Genomic DNA, 16,779 nt, shown 5'->3' with positions numbered 1-16,779 from the left:
TACTGAGAGTTTTTATCAGGAATTGGTGTTGGACTTTATCAAATACCTTTTCTTCATTGATTGAGATGATCATGTGGTTCTTTTGTTTATGTGGTAGATTACATTGATTGACTTTCTAATGTTGAACCATCCTTGCATACTTGGCATGAATCTCACTTGGTCATGATGTGTTGTTTTTTGATATGTTGTTGAATTCTATTGGCTAGAATTTTGTTGAGAATTTTTGAATGTATATGCATGAGTTATATTGATTTATAATTTTCTTTTTTGGTGATGTTTTTGCCTGGCTTTGCTTTCAGTGTTATACTGGCTTCAGAGAATGAGTTTAGGAGAATTCCTTCCTTTTCTATGCTCTGAAATAGTTTGAGTAGAATTGGTGTGAGCTCTTCTGAATGTTTGATAGAATTCTCCAGGGAATCTGTTCCGGCCAGGACTTTTTTTAGTTGCAAGCTATTTAATTACCTCATCAGTTTCTTTTTTTGTTATGGGTCTTTTCAGACTTTCTACTTCAGTTTGTGTTAGCTTAAGTAGGTAGCTTGTTTCTGGAAATTTGTCCAATTCATCTATGTTTTCATATTTGGTGGAGTATAATTTTTCATTGTATTCTGTTATGACCCTTTTTATTTCAGTTGGTTCCATTGTAATGTCACCCATCTCATTTTTTATTTGGGTTATTTGCATTTCCTCCTGTTTTTCTTTTGTCAGCTTGGCCAATGGTTTGTCAATTTTATTGATCCTTTCAAAGAACAAGTTTCTAGTCTTGTTGATTCTGTTTTTCTGTTCTGTTTCTTTCATTTCTGCTGTAATCCTTATTATTTCCTTTCTTCTGGTGACTAGGCTTCTTTTGCTGCTCTCTATTTGTTCGAGTTGTAGGGTTAATGCTTTGATTTTTGCCCTTGTTTTTTGATGTGTGCGTTTATAGCACAGCTTTTGCTGTATCCCAGAGGTTTTGGTATGTTGTGTTTTCATTTTCATTTGATTCTAGGGATTTTTTTTAATTTCATTTTTGATTTCTTCAGTTACTCAGTGGTTTTTAAGCAAGGTGTTACTCAGTTTCCATTTATTTGGTATGTTTTCCTTGCTCTTCCTGTTATTTCCCAATTCTTTTGCCAGCTTCAATGAGAAGACCCATGAAAGTGGGTGAGATCCCTAAGAAAGAGTGTACACAAGAGGGGAAATAGTGAATAAAGGATAGACACTTAGAAAACACTCACGTATCCAGAATGAGTATAATAGGAAAAGCCCCTGAGTGATACTAAGTAGAAACAGCAGAGGCATGAGTAGATCTAGAAGAACATTTTTCCATGGAATTTAATGAAGAGAAAGCTACAAGAAGATAGATACTAGGTGTGTTAAATGCATCAGGAATGCCTGGGAAAATAAGGCCTGAAATGTGCCAGGTGAATTAAGAATTAGGATGTTGTTTTCTAGACATTCATGGGTATAGGTAACAGAATTTTATCTAATCTAGTTTGAGCAGGAGCGATAGATTCATAGTCTAACATGATTTGATTTGAAAGCAGGTCTTTATTATTAGAAAATCCATAGGTATTACTGGTTGATTGAATAAAGGAGGTAAGGAAGAAGAGGGAATTAAGAACAGATTCTGGGTTTTAGGCTTGAATAGATAGATGACAGCGCTTTTCATTTATATGGATATATGGCCCAAAGGTTCGGCAGTTTGAATCCACCAGCGGCTTCTTGGAAACCCTCTGGGGCGGTTCTACTCTGTCCTGTACAGTTGCTATGAGTTGGCATCAACTTGACAACAGTGGGTTTGGTGTTTTCTTTTGGTTTGTGGCCAGAACCTTCTGTTGTTCTAGATCAATTACTCTTCTGCAACAATTTTTCAGTATTATCCAGACCTACAGTTTACTGATGCTGTTACATTTTCCTGTCCATCACTTCCTTACAGTCTCTGCTTTTTTCTTGTCCAGTTTAGACTTCATGGTCCATCATCCAATTATTCCATTAGCTTCATCTCTCTTGTCCCTCTCTCCATCTGTCATACTCTGCCAGAAAAACTCCAGTCATGATGGAATCCAACTATCAGTATTTCCATACTTGAACCTGACTTGCTCAACATCGTTGAAGATATTCAAATATTTGTTACTGGTTTCATTTCAAAATCATGACCACAAACCTCAGTCATATACTCATCATTGCCTTCTGCTTTTCCATAGTAAATTTGCTTTCCTATTTTCTAATACTACTCTTAGATCCCCTACATTTCTGTCAGTTTGTTGTACTGTGGGGCCTTGCGTGTTGCTGCGATACTGGAAGCTATGCCACCGGTATTCAAATGCCAGCAGTTTCACCCACGGTGGACAGGTTTCAGCTGAGCTCCCAAACGAAGACAGACTAGGAAGAAGGACCTGGCAGCCTACTTCTGAAAAGAATTAGCCAATGAAAACATTATGAATAGCACTGAAACGTTGTCTGATATAGTGCCAGAATATGAGCCTGCCAGGCTAGAAGGCACTCAAAAGAGCTGCCTCCTCAAAGTAGAGTCAACCTTAATGATATGGATGGAGTCAAGCTTTCGGGACCTTCATTTGCTGATATGGTACAACTGCAAATATCCATTAACAATTAGAACGTGGAATGTATGAAGTATGAATCTAGGAAAATTGGGAAATTGTCAAAAATGAAATTGAACACATAAAGATTGATATCCTAGGCATTAGTGAGCGGAAATGGACTAATACTAACCATTTTTAATCAGACACTCATATGGTCTACTCTTCCAAGAATGACAACTTGAAGAGGAATGGTGTCGCACTCATTGTCAAAAAGAACACTTTAAGATCTATCCTGAAGTACAGCGCTATCAGTAATAGGGTAATATCCATACACCTACAAGGAAGACCAGTTAATACAACTATTATTCAAATTTACACACCAACCACTAAGGCTGAAGATGAAGAAACTGAAGATTTTAACCAACTTCTGCAGTCGGAAATTGATCAAACTTGCAATCAGGATGCAATGATAATTGCTAGAATTCCAAAGTTGGAAACAAAGAAGGATCGGTAGTTGAAAAATATGGCCATGGTGATAGAAACGATGCCAGAGATCGCAGGATAGAATTTTGCAAGACCGGCGACTTCTTCATTGCAAATACCTTTTTTCAACAAAATAAATGGTGACTATACACATGAACCTCACTAGATGGAATACACAGGAATCAAATTGACTACATCTGTGAAAAGAGACGTTGGGAAAGCTCAATATCATCAGTCAGAACAAGGCCAGGGGCTGAATGCAGAACAGACTATCAATTGCTCATATACAAGTTCAAGTTAAAATTGAGGGAATTTAGAACAAGTCCATGAGAGCCAAAGTATAACCTTGAGTATATCCCACCTGAATTTAGAGACCATCTAAAGAATAGATTTGATGTGTTGAACACTAATAACTGAAGACCACATGAGTTGTGAAATGACATCAAGGACATCATACATGAAGAAAACAAGAGGTCATTAAAAAGGCAGGAAAGAAAGAAAAGGCCAAAATGGATGTTAGAAGAGACTGCTTTTGAATGTCGAGTAGCTCAAGCAAAAGAAAGAAATGATGAAGTAAAAGAACTGAACAGAAGATTTCAAAGGGTAGCTCAAGAATACAAAGTAAAGTATTATAATCACATGTGCAAAGAGCTGGAGGTAGAAAACTACAAGGCAAGAACACACTCAGTGTTTCTCTAGCTGAAAGAACTGAAAAAAAAATTCAAGCCTTGAGTCGCAATAGTGAAGGATTCTACAGGGAAAATATTAAATGACTTAGGAAGCATCAAAAGATGATGAAAGGAATGCACGGAGTCATTGTACCAAAAAGAATTGGTTGACGTTGAGCCATTTCAGGAAGTAGCATATGATCAGAAACCAATGGTCCTGAAGGAGGAAGTCCAAGCACACTGAAGGCATTGGTAAAAAATAAGCTCCAGGAATTGATGGAATATCAATTGAGATGTTTTGACAAATGGATGCATCGCTAGAAATGCTCACTCCTCTTTTCCAAGAAATTTGGAAGACGGCTGCTTGGCCAACTGACTGGAAGAGATCCATATTTTTGCCTTTTTCCAAGAAAGGTGATCCAGCCGAATGCGGAAATTGCCAAACAATATCATTAATATCACACACAAATAAAATTTTGCTGAAGATCATTCAAAAGCAGCTGCAGCAGTATATCGACAAGGAACTGCAAGAAATTCAAGCTGGATTCAGAAGAGAACTTGGATCCAGGGGTATCATTGCTGATGTCAGATGAACCCTGTCTGAAAGCAGAGAATACCAAAAAGATGTTTACCTGCATTTTATTGACTATGCAAAAACATTCAACTGTGTGGATCATACCAAATTATGGATAACATTGTGAAGAATGAGAATTCCAGAACACATAATTATGCTCATGAGGTACCTATATACAGATCAAGAGGCAGTTGTTCCTACAGAACAAGAGGATACTGTGTGATTTAAAGTCAGGAAAAGTGTGCACCAGGGTTGTATCCTTTCACCGTACCTATTCAATCTGTATGCTGAGCAAGTAATCCGAGAAGCTGGACTCTATGAAGAAGAATGGGCATCAAGATTGGAGGAAGATGCATTAACAACCTGTGTTACGCAGATGACACAACCTTGCTTGCTGAAGGTGAGGAAAACTTGAAGCACTTCCTGATGAAGATTAAAGACCACAGCCTTCAACATGGATTACACCTCAATATAAAGAAAACAAAAACCCTCACAACTGGACCAATAAGCAGTGTCATGATGAACGGAGAAAAGATTCAGGTTGTCAAGAATTTCATTTTACTTGGATCCACAATCAACACCCATGGAAGCAGCAGTCAAGAAATCAAAAGATACATGGCCTTGGGCAGATCTGCTGCAAAAGACCTCTATAAAGTGTTGAAAAGCAAAGATGTCACCTTGAAGACTAAGGTGTGCCTGACTCACGCCATGGTGTTTTCAGTTGCCTCATATGCACGGGAAAGATGGACAGTGAATAAGGAAGATGGGAGAAGAATTGACACCTTTGAATTGTGGTGTTTCCGAAGAATATTGAATATGCCATGGACTGCTGAAAGAATGAACAAATTTGTCTTAGAAGAAGTACAACCAGAATGCTCCTTAGAAGTAAGGATGGCAAGACTATGTCTTGCATACTTTGGACATTTTTTCAGGAGGGATCAGTCCCCAGAGAAGGACATCACACTTGGTAAAGTAGAGGGTCCTCAAAAAAAGAGGAATACCCTCAATGAGGTGGATTGACACAGTGGCTGCCACAATGGGCTCAAGTATAGCAACAGTTTATGAGGATGGTGCAGGATTGGGCCATGTTTTGTTCTGTTGTACCTAGGACACTATGAGTCAGAACTGACTCAATGGCACCTAACAAGGACAGGAACAACTGTTTGATGCCTTGTCTGCTCCATTGTCAAATTTTCCATACCATCTTCCCCTGTCTCCTCAGCTGATTGTATTTCAGTGAAAAGATAGAAATCTTCAAAGTAGAACTTCCTTTTATTCCCACTACCAAATCTAAATACATATTATGGCTATAGACATCTTTTCTACCTTTCATTCGGTCATTGTAGAAACAAGTCCCTGGTCATTTCAAAAGCTAGTCATGCCAGTGGTTTTTCAATCCTAATCCCTCTTGTCATTTTTTCCTTTATTCTTGTCATCTCTCCTGTAAGATATCTCTGCTATTAGATTCATCTTAGCCTTCAAACATACCATAAGATTCCATTGTAGGGTCAACACCACATCCTCTTTCAGGTATATTTTGCCGCTCATGTTCATAAAGAACTTTAATTAGTTCTTTACACTCATTGTCACCATGTCTATACTTTCCAGTTAGCTCTTCATTCTGTGCATCTGGCTTGCAACTGTTTTTATTACTAAATCTATTGGCTACATATCTATTCTCATTTTATCAGCCACTCAACAGTATAGTTGACCACATCTTACTTTATAAAACACTTTCCTCTTTAGGCTTCCTTGACACTGCACTTTGCTGATTTCTTTTCTACCTCAATGGCATTTTCAATTTTTTGTTTTGTATTTTGTTTTATGTTTGGATTCACTTAATACTATTAATGGTGGCTTCCATTTCAAATTTTTCATTTTTTAGTCTTGATACAACTATTGCAGTTTTTCTTCCTGTAATCTATTAACCTCATCACTGGTTTCTACATTTTTAACATGTGATAACTAAAAGTTATTATTATGAAGTTCAGGTATATAAGAAGGTATACAGGATAATATTACACCTCTGTATACACCATCTTGGTTAATAAACCATATCAAGCCCGTGTACATGAGAGTGAAACTGTGCTCCATAGAGTTTTAATGCTGTAATCTTTTGGAAGTAGGTCACCAGACCTTTCTTTTGAGGTACCTCTGGGTAGATTCAAACCACCAACCTTTTGGTTAGTAGCTGAGTGCTTAACTGTTGGCACCACCCAGGGACTCTTAGATTAAGAAATATAATATCATTAATTAAATGCTTTTTAGGGTTTTTTTTTTTTAATGTAATTCCTTTTATTTTTGTTGTTGAGAATATACACAGCAGAACATATACAATTCAACGATTTCTACATGTACAATTCAGTGACATTGATCACATCCTTCCAGTTGTAGAACCATTCTCACCCTCCTTTTCCAAGTTGTTCCTCTCCCATTAACGTAAATTCACACTGCCCCCTATATTTCCTATCTGATCTTTTGAATTGCTGTTGTCAGTTTGATCCCATATAGACAGATCTTAAAAGAGCACAATGCTTATGGCTGACATTCTTTATTAGTTAAACAGGTTTTGTTGTGGTGATGGTAGTTTTTTTTTTTTTTTTTCCCCCTGGCTACTTTCCCTCTAGCAGTTCTCTAGGTATTGGAGTACTCAGGGCTGTTTTGAACCTTCTGCATCATCTAACACGTGTTCTCTCTTACTGTGTTCCAGCCAACTGGCCACCTCACTATTCCCAAGTATGAAAAGCCCTTTCCTTTCTAGGGCTTTTTGCACATGCTTTTCTGTGCCAGGAATGCATGAACTGGTCTTCTATTCACATGGCCACCTCCTTATTATCCTTCAAGTATCACTTAATTGTAACTCCTCAGAAAAACTTTCCCAGACCATTTTTTTAGAAGTAGCTGAAAATTCTACTCCTTTTGCCTCTTGGTTATTCTCTGTGACATTGTCCTATTTTTTTTTTTCCTTCACAAGCTATAATTATTTTATTTGTTTATGTATTGTCTTTGTTGTCATTAGGTGCCATTGAGTTGATTTTCAACTGATAAAGTATACCTCCCATTAAATAATAAGCTCCATGAGGGCAGGGACTATGTTGTTTTTGTTCACCATTTTATCCCTGACACTTCTGTTGAATGAAATTTAACTATGAAAGGAAATAGAGGTATACACCTAAGCTAAAGGAGGACATGGATCAAGCGGGTGTGGGGAGGAAGGAGATGTGTATATTAAAAATGGAAAAGGCATATATTTATATGCTGCTGGCAGTCCAAATAGAATGAAAGAGGATGAAGTTACGTGATAGAGGATAATTAATACAGCATTGTCATTTCGTAGATTGGCAGTAATAGAATTTAGAGCATCAGCCTCAGATAGAAGGAAGGATAATTTTTACTTTGAGCCAAGTTCAGAAGACATAATAATGATAGGTGCAGATGCAGATTCATTATGGGTAGGAACAAGAAATTAAGGGAGTGGATGCCTAATGTCCTTTAATTTCTTGGTACTTAAAAGAAATAATGTTATCTTCTGAGGAAGAAAGGGACAGGAGTTAATCAAAACTAGAAAAGACTTGTGAACCTTTGGTAAAGTGGCTGAGGAAAAATGGAAGGAGGAGCTGACCAAGCATATTTAATTGAATTGCTGTGTGATGTTAAAGGATCTGCTGAGATGGGAAATGAAGAATTATAATTTTGTTCATTTATTTGTACTTTCATCATGTATTTATTTAGTGCTGTTTTTAGACAGTTCTTTGTGGGTCACTTGCATTTCTGCACACCTTTGAGTGAGGCATTAACTGCCCTTTCTTCTGGCCTATCTTTTCAAGCATGCTTGCATTGCCAGCAGACTTGGAAGATAGACTTATGTCTCCCTACAGAGCAAAGAGCAGGTTTGCCTTGAAGATACAGGGGCAGGCATGCCTACTGCCCATTATATAAAAGATTTCTTAAACTCAGGGTTTCTCACCTATGACATAACCCACTATGTGTTTAGGCATTTACCTGGGTGATCCACATCCTGATGAAACTTGGGGGCAAGGGACTCTGATATAAATATACTGATGCTCGTTCTGATTACTATGCTGGGGATAACGAAGTCCTTTTTCTCTAACTGAGGAGCTTCATGTCTTCTGCCACCGTCCACGAAACTGTGGCAGGCTAACTTGTTAGCATGAAAGAACCCTTCACAGTTCTTGACAAGAATGTGCTATATGCCAGGCCATGATACCAGTCAGTATTGATGGTTAGCTAGAAGAAATCTGAGAAAAAGATTTTCTCAGAAATTGAGAAAAGAAACGGCCTCCACTTGAGAACACTGCAGTGATTGGCAGCAGGTATCTTCAGGCAAGAGCCAGCTTTCAGTTAAGACAAAGATCCCCTGTATTGCTTTGGTCTTCTGTTTCTTCTGCCTCACATTTCTTTTCCTTCATTCTTTCATTTTTATAAATAACTGTAATCTTATCAAGTTAATCTCTTTGTCAGAATTCTTTATACTTACTCATCACCAATATCTGCCACATCATTTGTAAATAAGGACAGTTTGCCTCTTCAAGTCATATGTCTCATTTCTTTATTATCACTTTCTCTAGTACTGTATTGAATTATGTAATAGTGGTATCCTTGTCTTAATAATAATTTAACATTTCTCCTTTATGTATGATGATAGCTGTAGCTGTTTAGCTACCAACCTTTATAAAGTTAAGGGCTATATAATATATTCCATCGAGCTCTAAATAGTTTACAGTTTTAGATTTCCTCTTTAAGTGTTACTTAGTTTTGTGGGGTTTTTTTAACTTCCAATTTTTTTTGTTGTTACTGATAGCTTTTTGTTACTGATATCTGATTTTACTGCAGTACCACTATAGAATATAGTTTGCATGATGTTGATTCCTTGGAATTTATTGAGATTCACTTCATAGCCTATCAAAGAATGTCTGTTCTCTATTTGTTCAGTATAATTTCTGTCAGTGTAACAGATCAGATTACCTCAAATCAAATCTTAAATTTGGTCAACTTTTTGCTGCTTTTTCAGTTTTTGAGCAGACTGTTAAAATCTCCAGTTACAGTTGTAGTTTTATCATTTTTTTCTGTATAGTTCATAGTTCTGTCAAACTGTTGCTTTAGATTATTTTGAAGGTTTATTGTAAGGGTGTATGTGTTCCTGATTGCCACCTCAGCTTGATATTTTGCATGTATCAACTTTGTCCCTTATTAAGTTTTTCACTTTAAATTCTATTTTTTTTTTCTTCTGATAGTCAAATGACTATGCCAGATATCTTTTGGTTCATATTTTCCTGATGTGTCTTTTTTCTATTCCCGGATTCTTAACGTTTCTAAATTGTTTTGCTTTAAATATAATTCTTGCAGTTAATATATTGTTATCTTGCTTTTTAGCCTAGTCTCAGAATCTGTATTTTGGGTGGTTAAGCCCATTACATTTAATTATGTCTATGGAAAAAAAAAAAATTTTTTTTTTTATATGATACTACCCATTTTTACCATCTTATTTTGTTTCATAATTACCTTCTGTGTTTCTTTTTTCTCCCTTTCTCCTTCTATTAGGTTGATTGAATATTCTTCTGCTGCCTAGACACAGTAAACTTTACTAACTTCTTTCTTCATCCTTACTTCTATGTTTCTTCTTTCTGGATTCATTTTTCCTTAGCTGAAAAACACCCTGTAAGTAGTCCTGTGAAAGAAGTCTTTGTATGGTAAATGTTCTGAAACCATAAATCACTGAGAATATCTTCTCTTTGCCCTTTAATTTAAACAGTTGAGTTCTGTGGTCAAAATCATTTTGTTTCCACATACTTAGATAGTTCATTATTTTGTTGCTCTAGAGAAGTCTGGTAACCTGATTATTATTCCCTTGTAGGTAGTCTGTTTCTCTGGAAACATTGGTAACAGCAGTTAATAGTTCACACAAACTTTTTAAAAGGACCTTAGATGTAATGTGTCTGCCAATTTTTTTTTTTTTTTTTGTAGTTGTTTAATCCATCCTATTGGCACACTAATTAACCTTTTCAATCTTCTTTTGTAATTCTGAAAATTTCTTGATCATTACGTTTTCAAATCTTTCCTTATTTATTGACTTATTTATTTATTCTTTCCTTTCTTTATGGGAGTCCTTTTAGTGAATATTAACAGGCCTACTTTTCTCATCCATTTCATTGACATTTCTCATTCCTTTCACCCTTTTTTCTTTTTCTGAAGCAGTCTAGGAAAATTTTTCTACCCAGTTTATTCTTCAGTGATGTCTATTATGCTGACCAACTTTCCTTTTGAGGTCTTTATCTCAACAATTTTATTTTTATGCACTAAATCTCTAGTTAGTTCTTTTTATAATTGCTTGTTTCTGCTTTGCGTTTGTCAAATTCTGTCTTATTTTTCTTAGGATATTTACTATGCTTATTGTAATTCTCGTTCTGTCTGCTCCATTATTTGTGTTTCTTGTGCATAGGTTATGCCATTGTTTTCTTTAGTTCAAGATATATGCGCTTCTCAGATCTCTCCTCATTTTTATTTGTGAGTTCATCTATTTGTCTATTGACCTATCAGTTGCTTTGGTAAGTAATGTCTTTGGGTTGGGGGCAAAAGCTAATCATAACTTACGTTTTAACAGCTGAGCCATATCTTTTAAAATTACCCTGGAAGAGGGGAGAAGAGAAGAGAGTATCTAGGGGCCGTTCACCTCATCTATACTCCTGATTATTGGTGCTTCATTCTCTCTGGAAAGTCAGAGCTGCCTTGAGTTTACCTTTCACTATTGTTTTTGTGCCAAGGAAGGGCAGCGTGAGGCAATGAAAAGGCCACAGCTAAAAGGCTCTCTTTTACTCTATCCTTATCTTTTCTACTCCAGGCTACAGTTTACCTCACACTGAAATCTTGCCAGCCCCTGTCCCCCAAGGGGTCCTCACAGATTTTGTGTTAATTTCCAAGTACTGCTCTGAGAGCCATCAGGCTTCCCATCTCTTATGGCATCTTCAGGGTCACTTTGGACAAGCAAGCTGGCAACCTGCGCTAGCTTGTCAGCTTTTTAAGAGCCAAAAGTACATTCATTTTGGAAGCTTCAAAGTGAAGTATAAAACTCTCATTTTACTTATTAAAATACAATAATTCGGTTTCATAAGAAGTAAGAGTGAACTGAGAAAGAATACATACAAGGAGATATTACATAGAAAATCTCAGGAGGATTTCTTATCTCCTGAATGTGAACAAAAAAGCATGGGAGAATTTAAACTTTTGTTTTATTTTCTAAAGTAAATAGAATCTATTAAAAGTTTGTCCACTTAACATATATTTCAAGTTTTCCAAAATTAGTCCATTTTCTTTGTTTTCTGGAAAATTTGAAATACAGGACTTATAACAAATATAAAATAATGTACACTAAAGAAAACGTTATCTCATTATATCAAACTAAAGATTATCTATTTTAAGAAATTATTTTGACCTCTGATTCCAGTATATTTAGGTGTTCTGTTTATGTTTTAATAGGTTCAAAATACTGCCTGAAGTTCTGTATCGTATCCCCACACTTGAAACAGTTTTGATCAGTAACAATCAAGTTGGATCTGTGGACCCTCAGAAGATGAAGATGATGGAAAATCTGACCACGCTGGACCTTCAAAATAATGACCTCCTACAAATTCCACCAGAGCTTGGTAATTGTGTGAATTTAAGGTAACTATGCCTTCTGAGTTTTTCCTTTTATTTGATTTGTTGAAAGTGTTTTTTGTTGTTGTTATTTGTTTGTTTCTTGTTGAGGTGATGTTGTGGGAATTTGAAGTAACAAATTTAAGATCATATTAAAAATAATAGATAACAAAACCTAAAATCCCAATTCTGATTTTCAAATTTTACCAAATATATTTTTTAGCTTTGTTTATATGATATATGTGTAAATACAGTAACTGGTTGTTTCTACCAGTATTTTTCTCTTCACTATATATATCTGTATATATCTGTAACATGAAACTCTACTGCATAAAATCATCAGGAAATACAAACTCCTTGGCTTTTCCTACAGAGTTTTTCAAAATATGATTATAGACCACCACCATTCCAAGCCCAGCATGATCTTTCTTGTGCTTTGAGTTTGCTGTCCCCTCAACTCTGCTTTCATTAATAATGTACTTAAATATTACCTTTGAAAACTTTCCTGATTCTCCAGGCAGAGTTAGTCCCCTTTTGATTTCCCCTCATTTTTTGTTTGGACTCATTTGTATTATCTTTTTTGTCTTCCTTTAGAAAAGTGTATCCCAGTGCCTGGAACATAGTAAGCACCCAATAACTGCCTGTTAAATGAACATAAATTATTTCGCATTTTCTCCTTTATGGGGGCAGCACTGGCATCAGCCCTGGTACCTTACAGTAGTAAATTATAGGAGACAAATAAATAACTCCTTTTTCTAGAAATTAAGAAAATCAGTCTTTAAAAGAATTCCCAAAGGCACATAGAAAGCTGTGAAGATATCATTTAGATGTAGTGTGTAACAGGGTGTGAGTCCTTTGACTTTCATTTAAATAAACACTTAAGCTATTAAAAATTAATGTAAAAGTATCTTATAACTGAAGATATTTCATTAATTATATAAAGAAACAAAATAAGCTGTTAAATCTTAAGTCGAACCTCATTTTAGAATGCAGATAGATTTATACATGGATATCTGGTCAGGTGAGGGAGGCAGCAGAAGTGTGTTAACATTTTCCGGGAGAGGGGATACATGGATCACATTATGACCCTAGCACTGATAATTCTCAGTTCGCTCATTCTAATACTTGTGTAAACCTAATTCGGTCACATTTAATATGTGGTCTTTATAAGATTGAGAAAAGGCTGGGTATAAAGGTGATTCAAACCACAGCTCCACCATTTAGTAGCTATGTGATCCAGGAAAGTTTTCTTACCTTCTTAAGTCTGTATTTCCTCATCTGTAAAACAGAAATATTAATGGTACCTACATGGTACTGTTGATAAGAGAATTAAGAGAAACAATGAATGTAAATTACTTAGCATTGTACCTTTCACATAATAAGCATTCAATTAATGTTGTTTTGGTTATTATTGTAGCTATGATCCCAACTGTTTAAATGCTCAGATTTGAAAAGAATAGAGAAAAAAAAAATTATTTTTCATATTGCAAATGAAATTAGAAGAAAAGCTTCTCTAGCAGAAAATGTTTAAATTCTTAATTTCTCTCTTTTGTTTAGAACATTACTACTAGATGGAAATCCATTCCGAGTTCCTCGAGCAGCCATATTAATGAAAGGAACAGCTGCTATCCTGGAATATTTGAGAGACCGAATTCCTACTTAAATTGGAGTTGCTTTGTAATCCTGGCCAAGTTAATTGTTAGGAGGATTTAACATTTTCTTGTAGCATCATCCTAAAGCTGATTGCTGTAATTGATCTTAGTTTCCTAATATCACCTAGCCATTGGTATAATTGGCCTGGCCATAGTCACTGCCAGGGAATATTTTTACATTGACAACTATTTAACATTTTTTCTAAGATACTGCGTACATTTATAATGGTGATCACCGTGTATAGTGTCCATACTCCATACGTTTGTTCTGAGTATTTTGCACAGGATTTATCTTCCTTGCTTTCATTCCCTTATAACATAGCAAGCAGTTTCTTCAAAAATGAATTTTTATTTAATGTGAATATTTTTATAATTACAAAGGAATTTTGTAGAAGTGGGTTTTTTTTTTAATTTCTACTTTTTTTTTTTTTTTATTTGTATTACATATAATATGACCAATTGACTTGAATGTGACTACCCAATTTCTACCTTTTTATTAGATATAAAATTGAATTTTACTGAGTACTGTCCTTTGACCCAAAAAAATAAGACTTTTCATTATCCATGATAGAACTTTTGTGATGTGGTTGGTCTTGGTACAAGTTTTTAATCAACATTCACTGTTTTGTTTTAATGTATTAAGCTGTTTCTTTTCTAGCTATTGCGTAGGTCTTTTTTCCCTAGTTTATGAAATCATTTTATCAGGACTGCTAATATCACAGAAAAGCCATACAAGATAAAGTTATTGAAGGAAAAAATAGTGAAAGTGTTGTTATAATTGCTCTCACAATTTTGAATTTAAAACTTGACAAGTTTTATGGTATCTTAGTATTAAGTTTCCATGTGATAATCTAATACTTTTAGATTCAAGAGCATTAAAGAAATTGGATCTGCATATTTTTCCCTCAGCTAGAATCTGAGCATTTTAAATTCCTTTTATTCCTTAAAAAAATGTGTTGAAGACTTTATCTTACTAATTCTATCGGTAACAGAAACTGACAACAATTAATAACATATATTGCCTAGAAATCTTGAAATGTACTGTGTTTAAATACTTATTAAGCAGGTATTTGTATACCTAATCTTCTGTTTTAATCCAACCTGTGTGTCTTTTTATTTCTAGTATCTTAATTTAAAACTTGCTTGCAGTCTCAATAAGGCCAAACTTGTAGTCATATAGTAATTTTCTAAAATTACTTGATTTTAAAAGTAAATTCGGAATTTGATATAGGTAAACTTAATTTAATGAAAACCAAATATAAAATTTTTTGTTTATGCCAAAAATATCAGAAGTAGGCTGATTAGTGATTATAAAACTTATCATTAAATTCTATTAAGTAGTCAATTCAGTAGTACGTATATCAGTAGTATGTATATCAATTTAGATGGCTAGCTAGATAGCTTTTGGATGATTGACGCATGCTTATATTATGAAAAAATCAGTGCTAATAAAGATAAATATACATGGTCATAATTATTTTCAAATATTTGATTCCAATGTTTGTTTTTGAATAAAAGAAACATTCCCTTTTCATACCACAGCTCTGTGATGGATTAAGAAGTCTGCTTTGATAATTAAACAAAAGACACTTTACAATAAGGTGACATTTTATTATTTATACAATAAAGAGACTTTTATGTTATTCAAAACACTTTTTTTTAAATACTGAAAAAGTTGAGTACACCAAAGCCGAAAAATGGCTCTGCTATACACTGCACAGCATTATTTTAGTCCCTGTGTTTTGTATCTGTACAGAAAGCATCTTCAAAATGCATTCTAATCACATTGTACACCTTTACCAATTAGTGTGAATACAGAAAATAAAACTGGAAGAGTACAGCTTGCATTTGCAAATTAACTGACAAAGTAATTAATTCCACTGATTTGGTCAATTTAAAATATAGATTCATAGGACTTCTTTGCACATAAAATGAAGCAGCTTTCAAGGTCATTATGGTCTCATACTGCAAAAAAAAACCATTAAGTACATTCACAACCTATGTTAATAAAGTAGTAAATATGTCTTCATTCAGTTTTATTTACATCAATATGTAGTTCAACTAAAAAGTACTATTGTGATACAGTAGTCTTTAACACATACAAAAATGACATTTCTTTATATATAATTTAAGCTCAAAATCACAATTATCTCAAAATATTACTTACAATACAGCCATTTCAATTAAACATGTCATGATTTAATTTTTCTTATAAAATGGTAAAATTTTTTATTAAAGTAAGCAATTTGTTTTGAATTGGCTAGAGTACACCCAAGTAGAAAACCTTAAATGTTAAGAGGTGTTTCCTGCCTCCTCCCACTCGAATTTCTGTATAGCCACCTAGGCTAGCAAAGAGACAGAAAAGGCCCCAATTTATAAAGATTAAGTCTCTTTTGCTATACTGCTGTGGCTTGTTGGTAATTCCATAAAAGCTTTACACGGGGAGTGTCAACTATGCAGTGAAATGCATGCATTAATTTACAATATGTCTATGTAAAATGTTAGTGTTTCCTAATGCACATTAAAAATGTCCACAAAAACTGCGAAAGAAGTCTTTAATAAAGAAGCACTTATCAATCAGAAAGATCTATCAATCGCATATTGTAAACTTGAAAACTACTTGATAATATAATGGACTTTCTTTGAGACGAGATCCCAATTCAAGTTCTTTCTCTAGCTAAAGGAGCTCTGGTTACTTGGCCTTAAGATGTCACTGTTGTGCTGCACATATGGTAGTAAAGTCAGATGTTAAAAAGAATAGGAGTCCAGAGACTGTCTTCATTTTTCAAAAACAATGGCCCGAAGTTGCATTACTGCTTAGGAATTTTACCTAAACTTAACGGGAGAGTGAAATATTTCACTGAATGAATTATATGACTTCAAATGGGCAATTGTGTGTTTAGCATACGGGAAGAAATTTTACGTAGGTGAAATTAGAACTTCTTTATATAGTAATAAAAGGATCATGTCCCAAAATAACTGAGGTCAAAAGTAATCAATTATCAAATAGTTTAGGATGAAAGAATAGTTTTCATGGGTACTTTAAAAAAATAAATAAACTCGAAAACTTAATATCTAGTATCCTTTTACCTGTAATTCTTAACAAATCAATTAAAGATCTATCACATTCTTGGTTTAGAATTGCTGCTGTTAGTTTAATGTATCTTTTCGGAATAGAAAGACTACAGTTCATCTTATGGTTTACTATATACATCTGGGTCGGGGTG

General features: G+C 34.7%; 1 protein-coding gene across 2 annotated transcripts in view; it reads left to right on the top strand.

Moving 5' to 3' along the window:
* The window catches only part of LRRC40 (leucine rich repeat containing 40), a 73,846-nt gene extending 58,750 nt beyond the window's left edge, over nt 1–15,096 (top strand). For both annotated transcript variants that reach the window (XM_049879556.1, XM_049879555.1), the window contains 2 exons: nt 11,742–11,927; nt 13,458–15,096. In XM_049879556.1, the coding sequence (XP_049735513.1) occupies nt 11,742–11,927; nt 13,458–13,563 (292 nt within the window). In that variant the 3' untranslated portion in view covers nt 13,564–15,096. The remainder of the gene's footprint in view (nt 1–11,741; nt 11,928–13,457) is intronic.
* Nucleotides 15,097–16,779: the final 1,683 nt, after the last annotated feature.

This window comes from Elephas maximus, chromosome 3, assembly GCF_024166365.1.
Source record: "Elephas maximus indicus isolate mEleMax1 chromosome 3, mEleMax1 primary haplotype, whole genome shotgun sequence".
Taxonomy (NCBI): Eukaryota; Metazoa; Chordata; class Mammalia; order Proboscidea; family Elephantidae; genus Elephas; species Elephas maximus.
The sequence above is the reverse complement of the archived record's forward strand: the minus strand, read 5'-3'. Positions and strand labels throughout refer to the sequence as shown.